Source organism: Rattus norvegicus, chromosome 17 (assembly GCF_036323735.1).
Source record: "Rattus norvegicus strain BN/NHsdMcwi chromosome 17, GRCr8, whole genome shotgun sequence".
NCBI lineage: Eukaryota > Metazoa > Chordata > Mammalia > Rodentia > Muridae > Rattus > Rattus norvegicus.
Genome location: NC_086035.1, coordinates 89927274 through 89944926, shown reverse-complemented (window position 1 = coordinate 89944926; position 17653 = coordinate 89927274). Strand labels below are relative to the sequence as shown.

The 17653-nt window shown below is 41.8% G+C and overlaps 1 protein-coding gene across 3 annotated transcripts in view; it reads right to left on the bottom strand.

Moving 5' to 3' along the window:
• Nucleotides 1–3827: 3827 nt before the first annotated feature.
• Nucleotides 3828–17653, bottom strand: part of Apbb1ip (amyloid beta precursor protein binding family B member 1 interacting protein) — a 91626-nt gene continuing 77800 nt past the window's right edge. For 2 of the 3 annotated variants that reach the window (XM_039095818.2, XM_039095819.2), the window contains 5 exons: nt 14631–14741; nt 10014–10112; nt 9285–9393; nt 8095–8198; nt 3988–4845 (listed from right to left, as the gene is read on the bottom strand). In XM_039095818.2, the coding sequence (XP_038951746.1) occupies nt 4321–4845; nt 8095–8198; nt 9285–9393; nt 10014–10112; nt 14631–14741 (948 nt within the window). In that variant the 3' untranslated portion in view covers nt 3988–4320. Of the gene's footprint in view, nt 4846–8094; nt 8199–9284; nt 9394–10013; nt 10113–14630; nt 14742–17653 lie in introns of all 3 variants that reach the window. The other variant, NM_001100577.1, reaches the window with a different exon arrangement.

Genomic DNA, 17653 nt, shown 5'->3' with positions numbered 1-17653 from the left:
GGATAAAAGACGAAAACACTTGTTTCAGATTTTATCATGTGTCAGATTAAACCATGTGTCTTACAAACTTTCAAATGCTGTTTTTGTTTTTTTGCCTCTTTTTTTTTTTTTTTTGGACACAAGGTCTCTCTATGCAGCCTTGACTCTTGACTGTCCTAGAACTCACTGTGTAGAGCAGGCAGGCTTAGAACTGAAAGAGATCCACATGCTTCTGCCTCCCAAGGGCTGGGAATAAAGACATTCACCACTGTACCTGGCTCAAATGCTGTATTCTAATTTGCAGCTGGCCTAGTATACAGGTATTGGGCCTGATGCCATCATTTTACAAGATTACAGATTTTATAAGTCAAAATGTGTACCATTGTTCTAAACCTTTCCTTTAAAACTTTTACACATCCCAAACATTTCTCTCAATGTCATTGAACAAAGAACACATTTAGCTTTAACTGTCAGGGTGGGTCTAGATAACCCCATTCAGGTCTAGGGAATGCCTAGATCTGAAACAACTTCTGAGCCAGATAAAGATTCTGCATCACTGAGTAGAAATTGCAGCATTGACTGCCTGGTGGTGCTTATGCCTATAAAAGGCAAATGTCTGCTTGATGTTCACAGAAAGCATCCTAGGTTTTTAGAATTCTGATCTTGAGACTTCAACATTAAACTTGCACTCACACAAGAAGTCAAAATAGAGAAGGACAGAGAAGAGGTGAAGAGACCTAGTGTACCACTCTTTTTTTTTTTTTTCCGGAGCTGGGGACCGAACCCAGGGCCTTGCGCTTCCTAGGCAAGCGCTCTACCACTGAGCTAAATCCCCAACCCCCTAGTGTACCACTCTTGTTTGTCTAATCTAATCATCTCAATATGGTTTTCAGTGGTTTTCCAACAATACCCATCAAGGGTTAAAATTTGAGAGCATCATAATCACTTTGAGTTTTTATAGTCCTTTCTCATGTAAGGAAAATGTCTGGCACAACTAGAATTTAGGAGTTAAGATGTGAACCAACCCTGTGGGACCTGCAAGCTTGACCTCTTAGCAATGTATTTGAAGTGATGCTTTTGGGGTCTCTTATGAAGCCCATTACAGCTGCACCCCTCCTTCTACTCCCCAAGGGACTCAGGTCCTGGTCCTTTCCCTCTCCTGGTCCACAGTGATGAATTTCTAGCACCTCTTTCACTAGCCTCATGTTCTGGTTACACATAGTTTAATAAGGGACTATTCTTCACTCCCTCTGGCTGCTCATGTCTTTCTTCAGAAAATCTTTCCAGTTAGGTAAAAGCTCTAGGCAGTTGATAGGAAGTTGTGGTTTGTAGATACAGTGAAGCAAATGTACAAACAATGGCCAAGGTGGGAAAAGAGGAAAGAGCTAAGAATTTTCCAGAACCTGTTTTGGGACCTGGGTGCTTAGATGCATGCTTAACCCAGGCTTCTTGAAGACTCTACTGTGAATCACAGAGATGAACTTTTAGTTTGCATTTAGTTGCAGTAGTGATTTTGTTAGTATAAAGTCAGAACCTTAATTCACAGAATGGGCTGGATCATTTCCTGATTGCCTTCATTCTCAAGACTGCATGGCTGTCAAGCAGGAACCTGTACTTCCTTCTGTAGCTTTGACTATGAATCTCTACCTCAGTTTGTATGTAGGCGACCAGAATTTTAGGTTATACAAATGCTCCTGATCTGCTATCATGGTAGTCGTTTTATTTATTACTCTGTTTTTATTTTGAGACAAGGTCTTGCTACACAGCCAAGACTGGCTTTCCAACTTGATTACAAGCATGCACTACCCCACCAGGTTCTGGGTGCTTATTCTGTTCTACATTTGCAAATCCAGATTACAGTCCTTATAAAAGATTATTCGATTTGAGCTCTTTGTAATAGCTTCATTAATCTATATCAGATTTAAGCAATGTGAACCTCTGTGTGGCCATGTTCATCACCGCCTACCAAGTTCTAAGTCTCTGAACCAATCTCTAATAAAACTATGCCACCAGGCCTGTTTGCATTGTTTCAGGGATCGGCATAACAGCCAGGATCAGAAAATTATGATTTTACTACACTGTTATAAAATCATAAAACTGAAACATGAATCATCTAATGTATATGGGGTGAGATTTGAAGTAAAGTGTTTACCTTTAATTTCAAGTTCTTGCTCAAGAACATTTGAGATCACCTTTGTTGAGGTACCCCCTCTTTCTTCATTCTTGCTTTTCTAATTTTAATTACTAAATGTTAGTTTTAGAACTGAATTTGTTTAAAATATTAATTTAGAGCTTACTTCTTTCCAAATATTGAAAACTAAGATTAATTTTCTTTAGTTTAAAAAACCAATACATGGTTTTTTATCTCTTATCTACTTTGAGGGAACTAAAGATTTTAAAGGAAAAAATATATAATTAAGAACAAAAGCAGAGTCATAAGCCAACTTTACAGTTCTACAAGGCCACCAAAGAGCCAATTAGAGAAGGCAGAGTTGGCTCACTGAGCACAGAATATGTTGGGCCTTAAACTTCTGCAGTTAATTTCTGAGGGACATGGTCAAGCTGTAGGATGCACATGAGTCTGTCTTTTCCAGTTGCTTCTTCTGAAGGATATTTGTACCACTGTGTCTAGAGATTCACAAAACAAAGTGACCAGTTATGTATAGTTTTGTCCATCCATTTTAAAAAGCAAGGACTGGTCCAGTGTGATGGCCAGTGGGTAAGCCAGTATGAGGACCCAAGCCTCAGATCCACATACAGGAGGAGCGAGTGGACTCTCTCTATAAAATATCCACACATACATTCACACAGATACATCACATACAAATACTAATGTGGTGTGTGTGAGTGTGTGTGTGTGTGTGTGTGTGTGTGTGTGTGTGGTGTGTACGCCTGGCCATGGTTCAAACTTAAAAAAACAAAACCCAAAAAAGGGAAAAGTAGGGTAGGTGTTTATAGCTCAGTGTTGCACACTTGCCTAGGTAGGCACTCATGGGTTCATCTCCAGCCCTTCAAAACTAACCAACCAACCAACCAATCAGCCAACCAACCAACCAGCCAACCAAACAACCAGCCAACCAACCAAACAACCAACCAGCCAGCCAACCAACCAACCAGCCAACCAACCAACCAGCCAACCAACCAAACAACCAGCCAACCAACCAACCAACCAGCCAACCAAACAACCAACCAGCCAACCAACCAAACAACCAACCAACCAGCCAATCAACAAAACAGCCAACCAGCCAACCAGCCAACCAGCCAACCAACCAACCAACCAGCCAACCAGCCAACCAGCCAACCAACCAACCAACCAACCAACCAACCAACCAGTCAGTCAACCAACCAACCAACCAGCCAACCAGCCAACCAACCAGCCAACCAACCAACCAACCAACCAACCAACCAGTCAGTCAACCAACCAACCAACCAACCAACCAGCCAACCAACCAACCAACCAACCAACCAACCAACCAACCAGCCAACCAACCAGCCAACCAACCAACCAACCAACCAACCAGCCAGCCAACCAGCCAACCAACCAGCCAACCAGCCAACCAACCAACCAACCAACCAACCAACCAGCCAGCCAGTCAACCAACCAACCAACCAGCCAACCAGCCAACCAACCAGCCAACCAACCAACCAACCAACCAGCCAACCAGCCAACCAACCAGCCAACCAACCAACCAACCAACCAACCAGCCAGTCAACCAACCAACCAACCAACCAACCAACCAACCAACCAACCAACCAGCCAACCCACCCACCCACCCACACATAAAAGCAGTATTAGGGCTAGAGATAGATCAACCAAGGAGTATAAAAAAAAATGGAACATCTGCTTTCTTTCTTTTTCCTTTTCCCTGTTTTGCTATATCTGTAGGTTACAGACACCAAGAAGGAAATAGAACAAGACTTAAGGAGGCATAGGAATTTGAAACTTTTTGAGAGTCAAATATAAAGTAGTGTTGACACCATACAAAATTTAAACACTATTTCTATAAATACTATTTTCAGACAAACTTTAATTTTAAAAATTTGTGCCTTCTGAGCACACAGAAACATATCCAGAATATCATTTCAGTTAGCTTGTACTGCAAGATAAAAGTCCATTCAGGTGAAAACATACAGAATGTGCATGTTTGTGTGCTTGGATGTATACAGTTAGAAACTCCAAATACAGCTAGTCTAATGGCTATGAACACAGTATGCACAACAGTGAAGAGTTTTTACATTATTTCTAGTGGCAAAACATTTTACTAAAATGAACAAGATGCATGACAGCAGAGTACCAAAATATGAATCTAGCTAGAGAGCGTCCCAGATGCTGACATGTCTCTAGGGTACATTGCCTCTTTTCTTTTGCAATGCTTTCATGAGGTCTGACATAAAATCTTGCTCCGTGTTCCTTGGGGCACCAGGGAGTCCTTGGTTCTCTTGCCTCTTGGGGGGCACTGGGAGCTTTTTGGCGGGCAATGGAGATGACTTGGTCATCTCCTGGGAGAGACAGGGTGGGGGTGGCGGCGGGGGTGGCAATGCAGAGTCTTCAACAGTTGCAGGTGGTGGGGGCGGTGGCACGAAATCCGGTGGCTCATCGAGGTAGGCCAGGGGTGGGGGTGGTGGGAGTAGCATGCTGTTGTCGTCCTCCTGGGGCGGTGGGGGCGGTGGTGGTGGCAGGAAGTTCTCGGGCTGGGCGGTGAAGGTGCAGCTGCCAGGGCCCTTGGCTTTGGGTGGCAAGGCAGGGCTGCCACAGGTGTCCGAAGATCGTCTTACTGGAGGGGGTGGTGGAAGCAGGCTGCTCTTAGGGCGGTGGTTCTCCCTGCTTGCTCCTGGGGAGTGGTTAGCCAAGCCTTGCTTTTCATCCTTCAACAAAGTGACAAAGAGTTCTTACAGTTCTTGACAATACATCCGTCATGTGGCGTTCATTGTTACTGATGGGATTGCCCCATTCCCTCCTATCTGGGTCTAAGGGTGCTCATGAGCTGACCTTTCTCCAGGCACAGGAATGATTCCAAATGACGGTCACATCGTTAGATGTGAGCACTAAGACAGCACTTTCTGTAACTGGGCATTTAAACCACATTTACTCTAGTAAGTGTTTACTGTCTTTAGGTCAAGCACTGACCTTCCCTAGCAAGTCTTACACAGAAGTTAAATATTTCTCTAAAGTATTAACAACTCCTCACTCAGCTCAAACTGGAAGCCTGTTGATTCTCCAAGACTCCCTACTCCTGACCTAAGGCAAGCTATCAGTGTCCTGGGCATATCCAGGAACACAATTTTAGGTGTGTGTGGTGTGTGTCTATGTGTGTGTGTGTGTGCGCGCGCGCGCGCGTGTGTGTCTGTGTACTATGCCTCTGTGCCACACCTTTGGAGGCATAGAGATAATTAAGGGGCATCTCCAAGAGTTCACCAAAATATTGTAGCTTAACATCTGGCCAAGAACTTGGGTACAGAGCTCACAGACTCTAGGGGTGAATGCACTATTATTTTTGCTAAATGAACACAGTATTAAATTGTCTTCTAAACATATCTCTATATCTTTAGGTTAGTGCAGCTCAGTTCTCACCAGAGAAAAGTCTTTGCGCAGTGGACAGCAGTTACTACAGAGACTCGCACTGGCCCAGGTGCAGAGAACAAGTGGCAGTGGAGTGCGCAGTCATACGTGGGCCATCTATGTCACACACCCTGCCCCCAAGGCTCAGTTCCCTGGAGCATGAAGGGGCAGAAAGACCGTAAGAACCAGAGGTTGGGGAAGAGGAGGGTGGAAGTCCTGGACCTGACAGGCTATGACCCACAGCTGGTCAACATTCCAGCACAGCTGGGAAAGGCAATGAGCTCTCACCCCTAGCTGAGGATCTACTGACAGCCCATGACTACCGGGGAGGGAGAGTAAGTTTTCCTTAGGGAGGTGGTCCCTGGCAGGTTGACTGTGACCCAGTGATTGGCCCTACACCCATAAGTAGATAGGCAACATTGGACACATTGGGTAATAAGAAAGCAGAGAACAGGAGTTGGGAGGGAAGAGTGTGTGGGAGTGAGGGGTATTTGAGAGGAGCTGGAATTGGGGGATGGGGGGATAAATGCACTTGAGATAAATTGTGAATGCTCAGAGAATATTATGCTAAAAAATCCCCTCTTTGCTTATATATCCCGCTTGGTTGGGATGAAGGATGTGCAAGTGAAGAAACTAAGAGAAACAGTCCTGTCTGGGTGACAGGTAACTGTTTTACAAATCCAGCAACAAAGGATCTCTTCCTGGGGCAGAGCATGTTTAATCTTTCCCTTGATTGTGGATGAAATTTCTATGCAGTATTGTTCTCCGAACGAAGGTTCAGGTTCCCAGACTGTGTATTTCAAAGGAGGAGTTAATCATAAGCTTTGCCCTTGTACCTTAGACGGTTTCAGAAGGGAGTGGCAGGAAGCAGGACACCTGGTGAAAAACCGCACGTGTGTGCGTGCCTCTGTGTGTGTGTGTGTGTGTGTGTGTGTGTGTGTGTGTGTGTGCGAGCTTCTGTGTTATGAAAGTCAGGTATACACTGAACATGATCTGCTTCGTGTTCTAGTGAGATAAGCCCTAGAGTCAGAACAGTTGACCTGGCTTAAGTCTCTGTAGACTCTAAAATCTACAGCATTCTATAGAGGACTTCACAGCAGCGATAGCAATGGTGTATTTTAGTAACAGTGTATTTATATAAATACAGTGTTCCTAGCAATTTCAGGCAGCTGAATTGAATGACTATGTTCGGGTAAAAACCATTATCATTTTAATTTATAATTTATCAGCTTGTTTTATTTTTTTCTTTGCTTAACAGCCTGAACTACTGAATATTAAATTTAGATTTTTTTCTAACAATGTACTTTTCAATGAGTTTCAATTTTGTTTCATTTATTTACTTAGCATGCAAAGCTAATAAAACTTGTGATATATTTCTTAAACTTTTTGGATCAGGCAGCTTGGGTATTGGCAGTCACAAAAAATTATTTCTATCCTGGGGTTCTTTTAATCTTTTGGCTTTAAAAAATATTTCCTTTGGACTAATGTTACAGAAATAATAAAAATATAACAGAAAGAACACGGCATGGTGAGACTCTCAGGCTTGGATAGATTAGAGAAACAGCTTTTAAAAGTCTGAAATGGCTTTTAAAAACAACAAAGATTTCAGTAAACACCAATATGCACTTTTACCGCTGAAGGGGTGGATGAAGAAAATTATTGAAGCTGTGCACATGGACGTTATACGTGGGTGATAGGATAGGACCACGATTAGTCCAAGATGTTCTGAACCACAAGAAACAGTGGAAATTAAAGAGAGGGCTGAATTGGATTAATAACTAAATTACAATCAACTACAGGTTTTATGTGAATTTAAATGAATCTTCATTAGTCTCTTTTATAGAAAAAGTTATGGAGGATATTATATTATATTACAGTCTTCCTCCCTCTCTCTCTCCCCTCCCTCCCTCCTTCCCTCCCTCCCTCCCTTCTTCCCTCCTTCCCTCCCTTCTTCCCCCCCTCCCTTCCTTCCTGTCTTTGCTGTCCATGGAGCCCAGGGCCTCATACCCTCATGAATACCAGGCACATGCTGTTTAACTAATCTTCACCCTTGGCTCTTGGTTATTTTCTTAAATGTGCTTTCTTTTCTATCACCCTGAGCATGCATTTAAGTCACTAACTGGAAAATATTGAATGCACATTTTATAAGTGGACCCCTTTTAGGAGTCTCTGATCTGTTTTGGGAATCACTTGGCACTTCATATAGGGCGTCTGACTAATTCATCAATTGCTCTAATTCATTAGAACAGAACAAAACTGAAAGTCTCAAGGGCTGACTAAGAGAACATGATGAAAAGCCTTCTGTCATAATAAACGCAGCTAACAAACACTTAGGATATCACAAAGCAGTCATCGACGGCTGATTTTAACTTTCACCTCTGGCCTAGGAAGCTTTTTGTTAAAATATGAAGCCATTTCCTAAATGAAGTTATAGTAGTGGTTTCCTAGTTGTTGGAATTGGGTTTTTAAAAGAGAAGGTACCAGGACCTGCTCACATCCAGAGGGTAGGCTTTTAGGTGCTAGCTTGACAAGCTTTGAGTGGATCTGTGATTTACCTTAGTTGTTTCAGTTTGTGTCAGGGTCTCTCGGAGAGGAGGACCAGGGGAAGGCGCGGCCTGGGGCATTGGACCATTGGGCTGGCTGGTGCCTGTTTTAAGTCCTGAGGGAGCCAAAGAGAGCGGAGAATGAGAAGACAATTTTAGGGTTCTCAAAGGAGAATCTGAGAATACGAAGCATTGCTAAAGGAAACACAAGTCACAAAGCCGCATGAAAAATCTGTGTCTCTGTGGTTAAGAAAGGGCTTTGCAGAGGGATCAAGGACACCACGAAGAATCCACAGGGTCAACTAACCTGGGCCCATGGGGCTCAGGAAGACTGAAACCACCAACCAGAGAGCATCCCTGAGACAGACCTAGGCCCACTGACCAAAAGCCTTGGAAAATAAGTGGCTTTCATCAAACACGTGCAATTTTTTCTTTGTTGTTTGTACTGAACAGTACAGTCTAACAGCCATGTACTTGTTGGAGCACTTAAGGGCTTCCTAGAATTGGTTACAGATACTAAAGGACAGCTCTCTGTGTAGAGCAGAAAGCATTAGGCAGGCACCCAATCTTAGTGGGTGCTCTTCTTAAAAATACAAACAAGTCAAGGTTGTATTACCTTAGGATGCCATGCCTGGTACTGGGCAAGAGACTCTACCCATCACCCCACTGTGGGAAAACAGCAGGGCATGACCCCATATATTCTCTGAGTGTCCTGCTAGATAGGCACTAAGGTGCCTTGCGTTATACAATATTTGTATTTTTGATGAGACACATCTCCTTGTAGCCCACCCTAAAGTCATGACTAGCACTTTATTTACGGGTTTATTGTAAACCTCAGCACACCACCATCACATGGGATGGTTTGGTGGAGAAGGAGCACCCTAATATCTACCAGGCAAGGCTTTATAGAAGGCTTCAAGTTTGGGGTGAGTGTGCAAGCGTCTAATTGGAAAGTCACTGTGGACTTTAACATAACTGGCTGGTGCTTCGAGTCAGATCATGAACTTAATTTCTGCTCCCCTCTGCATTGGTGGTTATCAGGCAGGGGGCGGGCTTGTAACCTGGGGGTGCAGGTTTGTTGTGGGAATAACCTGGAGATGCTGGTCTTGTTGGGGGTGTAACCTAGAGACTGGGTTTTGTGGGTTAAAACCTAGGCTCGGGTTTTGTGGGTGTGTGAATGTGAATGTCTTCTCTGCTTTTACCTGCAGCAGGCTGAGCTGGTGTAGTGGCAGTCCCCAGGTTCGTCCACCGAGAGGCGAGTCCAGCTCTAGCCACAGCCCGCTGATAGTTATCATAGAGAGTTTTCCCGTACTAAGGAGGGAACACAGGGGAAAGAAAGGAATCCATTTATTTTAAGTTTTGCACTCAAGTCAAGAGCCACATTGAAAGAGAAAAAGGTGCCATTATTCTCCATGTATTTGGGGGGTTTATTTCATCGGTTGCTCTTTCAAATGTTAAAAAGTTCTCTAGATTTTCAAAATTAGTGAATTCTCCCACCTACACACCAGAGGTCAGGGCTAGCCACCAAATTCCAATCACAAGATTCTGACCATGTAACCGTTTAATCGAATTAATTTGCTTCTTTCCCTTCCTATGGTAGGATCAAACTCAGGACCCCACACCTGCTAGGAAAGCGCTCCACCACTAAGGCACACACACCTTTGGCCCAGTCTTGAGTTTCTTAATTGCATACTGTGTTTGCAATTCTCCCCGTGAGTCTGAACAGTTTGTTTGAAAGTCAACTCTGACTCTCACATCACTGGACAGGTGTGTGCTTGTGTAGTAATAAGTTTATGACTCCACTTACTGAGGGGGAGAAAGGAACCAAGAACAAACAGATAACATCTGTACCCAGGAATGGTGAGATGCTGGCCCTAGTAAACAGGCTTGTTGGCTGACCTAAGGACACAGGAAGCTGAGTGCACACTCACCTTGGCGATCCTTATTCCCATAACCCACTGGCTGAGAGTTCTTGCGTCATCACAGCAAAGGTACTTGATGTACTGAGATTCCTTCTGAATTTGAGGATGCTACAAAGAAGCAGTTTTGAAGGCAATTAATAGATGCAATTTATTAAGTGGAAAAAAAACTTAAAGTGAAACGTTAACAATGTGTATGATTTCCTGAGATGGTGGTAAATATACCTGGTAGCAGGTTTAGGATCAGGAAGAGGCAGAGATGTCGTTCTGAAGCCCAGGCTGGCTTTGAACTCATGATCCTTCCACCTCAGTGTTCTTGGTAGCCAAGAATATAGATTAGCATACCCAGTTTTTTTTTTTAAGAACTGTTTTAAGAACTGTTAAACTGTCAGCACCACAGCACAAGCCTGCAACTTGGGCTACCAAAAAGACTGAGAAAAGAGGATCACCAGGTTGAGATCTACTTGAGAATCTTAAAGCGACCCTGTCTCAAAAGTAAAAGGTACTAAAAGGGCTGAGGGTGTAGTTCAGTGGCCACACTTGCCTTGCATCTGTGAGGCTCTGGGTTCATCCCCTAGCAGTATTAAGAAAAAGGCCAAACTTTGAACAGATTTATGAAGCCTGTTATATGCTCTAACCACAAGCACTTCTAATATGCCAGTAATAATTGTATCTCCCCCTTTTAAATGCTGAAGCCCTTTATATCTGTTAGGTTTCTGTCCCTCATTGGAAATCAGGTTGCTTCTCTATTATACAAAGGGGATTACCTAATATGCATTTTATGTTACAAAGCCAGTGCTAATAAAATTAGAGTTTTATTTATGCCAAAATTTAGTCCAGGTGTCATTTCTTTCACCAAGAATACAGAGTTTTGCAACGATCTCTCTTTCCTAATGATGGTTTCACATCCACACGGGCACATACTCTGCAGGGGAGGGTGTCATTCGAATCTTCCATCTGTCGGTAAGTGGTCATAAACAATGTTGTACAGGGGTTATGTAGGCCCCCAGGAGTTCTCAAGAGAACAGTGATGTGGCAGACAGAAAGGAGAGATTGCAACTCCGTTTCTCGTTTCTCGAGTCTCCTGTGCTTGTAGCTTTTGTTTCTGTTTGGCTCTGACATACTGAGCTCTCTATCGATGGGAACTTTGCCTGTCTTTTTTTTTTGGAAGACTGGGGGTGCATAACGTGCCTGTCGTATAATAGAACTGCAGTCTGGGTGTCAAAATAATTGTTTAAATAAAGAAATAAGCAAGGCATTTACTCTTGCATCAGAAATGTCGAAGCTATTGGGCCAGAGGCTGGTAACCAAACCTAAGATCTGAAATATGTGTGATGTCAATTTTCATGGGTCATTGTAACTTCCATTACATTTTATTGTATATAAAAAGTAGCAACTAAAATGTGTGTGTGTGCGTGCGTGTGTGTGTGTGTGTGTGTTTCTGTAGAGCAGCTTGCGAGTCTTGCTAGCATGAGCATAAATTAGTGCTACTACACAACCAGGAGATCTGGGACCATCTACTTCAGGGTTCCACAGGCAGAAAATGAGTGAAGCAGCGATCCCTCTCTATGGCGCTGCATAGGCCTTTCCGCTTGCATTCGGCAAACTCACTGACCTTCAGGAAAGTAGGTTATCATCAAAGGTGATCTGAGCATTTGAACTGTGCCTTTAATATGCTGGGATACGAAGAAAAGCATGTGGACTGGTTTCTCTGCAAGCTTTGTGCCTGACTTGCCCCCACTCCCACCCTCTACAAGATACACAGACTGCAAGGACTTTAGTCCAAAAATTTTTGGACTAAAAATTTTTATTCCAAAATTTATTATTTCTGCTTTTAAAAATGATAAAAATTTATGTTTGGAGAGCTCCCTGTATGTTTCTTGACCCACTAGAATTTCTGAGTTTATACTGAGCCACTAAGACAAGCACCATATTTTTAAGATGTTACAGGAATAAAACATCAGAAAATGTAAAGAATTCCTGTGTGTGGTCTTTCCTAGCACCTGAGAAAAGCTGACTCTTTTAATTGGATTGCTTCCTTTACTGGCTCCAAATTTGCATCAACTTGGCCTGGAAGTCAGTTTGTATGATTATCCCTATCAGATTCCTCTTCCCTGACAATTCCAACCAGTACTCAGACTGTTGCTGTAGTTCTCCAGTTGGACCAGGAGATGGCGGCATACACTTTTGGATGGCTGCAGCACACTGTGTTCTAGTGTTGAAAGCTTCCTCAGAAATTCTCAGTGATCAGTAATGCAATCAGTAATTGCTCCAATAATCACGTTCTAAAGAGGACCTTGATGTCGGGAACATCAATCAAATCAAGTAGAGTGGTCCAATAGCAAAAAGGATTTGTTGCATTAATTAACCTAAAGGTCAGATTGTTAAAATGTGAATCAGGCACTTGGTGGCTAGCATGCGACATTCTGTGGATGCCTGTGCCATTCTCAACAAAGAAATCTGCAAAACCAAATCGAAGAGCTTGTCATTCAGTATCAGAACCACAGATGCCTGAGTTACAACAGAATTTGTGTTGTGACTAACATGCGATCAGGACATTGGTCAGCAATTAACACTTAAATTCTTCTTAAGAAAGCACAGGGCGAGTGAGAGGGATGGCTGAACAATGAATAGGCCTTGCTGCACAGTGAAGACCACCAGTGTTTGGATCCCAGCACCCCCATAACAAGCTGGGCATTCCTGCTCCAAGTAGGGTGGAGATGGGGGATAGCTGGGGTTTACTGGCTTCCAGGCTAACTGAGACTTGAGGTTCAGGTTTAGAAACAGACCCTGTCTCAGTGCAATAGGCATAGAGTCTTAGAAGAAGGTGTCAGATGCCCTCTTCTGACATCTGTCTGATGTTTTTGCCGTATCAGATCAGAACATGAGCAATGGGTATGGATGCACAAAATCCAGAAGAAGGCAGGGTGCTGTCTTTGGCTATCCTCCTCTGACCTCAGGAGGGAGGGACCTCAAGACCTTTACCCTTATGGGTCTTGTTCTGGAGTGTTTTCCCTTCGGTTACAATTCCCTTCTCACTTCATTTATGTCTTTTGCCAAATGTCACCCTCCCACCCCCACCCCTGTCCGAGGGGATCCTGGCCTGGCTCTGTTTTGATTCTCAGCTGTATTTGTCACCTGTCGTCCCATCACAAGCTTTTCTTCACTGCCAGTCCCTCACACTGACCATAAACTCCAAAACCAGGGATCAAAGTACATTTGGTTTACTCCTGTTTTCTCGGCACCTGGACTGTGCTCAGAACACAGCTGTCACTCAGTAAGTGCTGAACGGATGAGCACGTGAATGCATTTAGCCAGAACACAGCTGTCACTCAGTAAGTGCTGAACGAATGGATGAGCACGTGAATGCATTTAGCCCTCTCCCTTTGCGGCCACAGTACTGGGCTTCACCTTACGAGCACGGGATCTCTCAACAGCAGCAATGTCAGTCCTGGGGTCCTGGTCATCGGGGTGTGGGTCGTTCTGTGCATTAGTCATATCTAGCGGCTCTGGCTTCTGTTAGATGCCAGTAGGTAGTGCCTGGTTCCTGTGCCAAGTTATGAATATCAGAATGTCTCTAGGCATAACCAAATGTCTCCCAGGAACCGAAAGGCCCTGGGTGAGAACCTTTGGAGAAGTGTCATGCTAACTAGGCTGGTATGGTGTTCATTTACTGTTAAAACTATTGATAAATTACTAGAAGTGGGTACACACTAATGGAAAGACTAGCATGTCTAAATGAAAGCCACATAATATTGAGTCCTTAACAAAGCCAGGAACTCCAGGCGATTATTTGATTACAATAAGCAATGCTAATTGTGGATGAAGACAAATTGTTGAATATTTGACTTGGCTGAATTATTAAAACTAAGAACAAATGCAAACAAACTTACCTTAAGTCCAGTGCTCTGTAGGTCAAAAGACACACTATAGTTCAAGTGTAGTTATAAAAATAACTCACCTGCTGATCTGACTGGTCTGAGAGTCTAACTTTAAGATGTCTAAGCTGCCTCAAATCTCTGCTAACACACATTTCCTCCAGACAGTATGCACCTTTAAACGTCTCACAACCTAAACCTGCCTGTTGATCCAGCACTTGGAAGGTGAAAGGAAATGGATTAGGGGAACCAGGAGAGCTTCAGCTACACAACCAGCTTGAGGCCAGCCTGACATACATGAGACTTTAAAAAAAAAAAAAGGTTTACAACCTGGGTAATTTCTTAAAAGTCTTTTCTGTATTATTTTTCTAGAAAACGTTGGCAAGATCATGATTTCAAAAACACTCACAGTGGAATAAAAATATAAGTGAAGAGTTGAAAACTGGTCTATTTTATTAGTGGAATTTTAAATTAGTTTGATCAAGAGATGAAACCTTTATTTCCAGAATTCATGAATTTAAATAAATTTATGTAAGTTAAATAAATTTAGACAGATTTAAAATTTTAGGATCAGATGAAAGCTTTGGGGGACGTAAGTTGATAGAGATCACAGTACTTTGTTATTTTGGTTTAAAACTCCACATTTTATAATATCATATTAAAATTTATGAAATAACATTTAACATTGGTTCCTAAGTGCAACTAACAATTGAAACGGCTTAGAAGTCTAAGTCAGCAAGTCATGACGTACCTTTAAAACAAAGCAGTGGTCAGTGGGTGCTTTGTATTTCATTTTGCACTGAATCCCATAGTAAATGTTAACATTTTCGAACTGTATGAAACACGCCAGGTCTCGGGATGTCTAAAAGACAGGGAAAAACATAATCTCTCTGAGATGGTTGTTGCTAATTTCCCCAGGTAGTTCTTGATGCTGCAACGGAGGTACTTTTAGTAGGTAGAATACTGAATTTTTAGATAATTTATGCAAACACCTGAACACAGTTTTCTCTAAGTTAAGCCCACTCGAAGATAACAGTCAGTGCTGGTCCTGCAATGGAATGAAAGGTGACATGGTTGGTTGTCCTAGTTTCTGTTGTGGACTCATGGTTGGTTGTCCCAGCATCTGGTGTGAATTCTAGGGGTCAGAACCAGCCGATCATGCACTGTTGCTACTGATGCAATCACAACAGGCTGACCATTGTTGGGAACTTCCCTGTGATTTTTGCTATTTGAAGTCAGTAGCAGAGACTGTGATTGAGCATTAAAAAAATAAAAAGCGAGTCCCCTCAGGATGAAGAAAGAAAGGTAAATGCGATTCTCAGTCAATTAGCACCGGCTCCATGCTCTTTAACGCTTTCTCCTTTGCCTGTTAGAGTTGCCATGGAAACAGAGACCTCTCCTCTGTGAGTAAAATGTGCTGTGAAAATGGCAACCTCTAATCTACATATTTGGTTTCACTTTGACTATACATTTGTTCCACTCCCTGTGTTGTCTTTTCTTGCATGTTTTAGAGCCCCTTCTTAGTTACTGAATAAAGAATACAGGTTAGGAATATTACACATATTATATAGTATACTGTTTATGTATGGCAGGGCATATATGTAGTATGTACTATTTTTAATGTTTTAATTACAAAACATGGTTAAAATCATAACCTACACATTTTCTTTTATCAGCTCCTCCCTCCTCCTATTTTTTATTTTCCCTTAGAGGTACTACAGGTAAAATAGACTGATAGAGTCCTACATGTATTAGAGGATAGGTTTTCACTCATTCTATTTATCTATTAATATCTGTCTATCTATCTATCTATCTATCATCTATCTATCATCTTCTATTTATCTATAGGTTTAGGTATAGATAGACCCTCTTACTCATATATTACACATGCGCACACACATACTTGTATACATATTATACATAAATACACATATATAACTACATGCATATTTATGTATATAATTGTTTTCTCAGTGGGGATGGAACCCAAGCCATTGTGCATGCCAGGGCTGTCCTCTACTCTAGGATCAATATAAAGATTGTAAGAGCCAGAGGTGGCAGATGACTAAACAGTGTTTTCTGGACTCAGCAGGGCAATTGCACATATGATTCACAGAAGTTGTGACCGCATGCACAAGATTGACACATATGCTCAGGTCAGACAAAATCCCAGCGTGGGATGGGAATGGGCATGAGGCTACTGAGGGAGGAGGAGTCAGTTTCCTCTAAGGGTATGACTACTGGTAGGTCAGTCATGCTCCAGAGGATTGCCAGGCACTCAAGAAGATCTGGACAACAGAAATTGGACTCAATGAGTTAAGACAAACAAACAAAAAGACAGAAAGTTGGGTAGGTAGGGAAGGGAGGTAGATATAAGTGGAGAGAAAAGAGAGGGATGTGATCAAATACATTGTATGAAATTCTTGAATAATTAATACATTTAAATCAAGAATGAGATTTCACTCCAAACACTGTTTCCTGACTCGTTCCCAGTCTTTTTGAGGACACAGTTACTGATTTCCCCAGGACACATAAGTGGAAATCTGATACTTGATGTCTGCCCAGAATCCCACTAAGTAGAACTGTTGAATAATTGTACTTGCTGTTGCCATTATAAAAACATTGTGTATGTGAGTAAATACTTCTGTGGATAGGTCACCAAAGGGGTAACTTTCGGAAAGGGTTTCATCTGCTTCCCTTTACATTGCTAATGACTTGTTAAATACTCTCAACGTGACTGTACCATTTTACAGTCCAGCTCTTCATTCCCAAGAATGGGTTTTTTTTACCCTCTCCCTCCAACATTGTCAATATTACTGATTATATCAATCTGTTAACATATTTACTGTTAAGGTGAAACAGTTTCTCTAAGTTAATTTTTATATTTTCCTGGCTATTCTCATTGAATAATCTTTGCCATTTGTCTGTGCACATATTATCTTTTTTTGGTGTTGATTTGTTGAAGTCTTTACATATGATGGATATTTATACTTGATAATATATGTTGCAAATGTCTGGCTATGTAGCTAGTCCTTAAAGTCTTGTTTGGTATTGTCATCCATAAGGAATTCAAAACAACCTTATGTAGTCAAAGCTTTCTCCTTTATGATTTTGAGTTTTATTCTTGATTAACAAATATCTTTTTACCCCAGAATTATGAGAATATCAACTCAAATTTTCTTTTTATAGTAGTTTTCTAAAGACATTTTAATTAATCTAGGATTTGATTTCATTCAGGTGCTGAAGTGAAAAACTCTAAAAATGGGTGTACAATTATTTCAATACTATTTATTGTTTTGAACTCTACATTGTTTTCCTACTTTTATAGAATCCTAGCTCTAAATTCCCAACATTAATTGGCTCTTTGTTGATCTGTTCATTTATAACTGCTTTCCTTTCATTGAAATCTAATGTTTAACCTCTGAGAGATGCAATTTTAGATCGCTATTTTTCACAGTTTTAGGGAGTCTATTTGGAGACAGCATTTCTTTCTGATTAATTTTGCAATCAATCTTTGAATTTAAAGTAAAAAGAACTCAACCAGAATTTTCATAGATTCATAGAACTACTTTTTTGTAAACATTGTGTGTTTTATGTAATACACGTCTTGAATGTTTGTGTTTACTCCATACATTTGTTTATTCCACATGTGTTACTCCCGCTCTGCAAAGAATCTTGAATTATGTTTTATTTGCATTTTGCTTGTATAAAGCAAGATAATTTCTTACTTGGCCAGTTTGTTTGATCACAATCATTTTCCAGGCAAGCATCCTC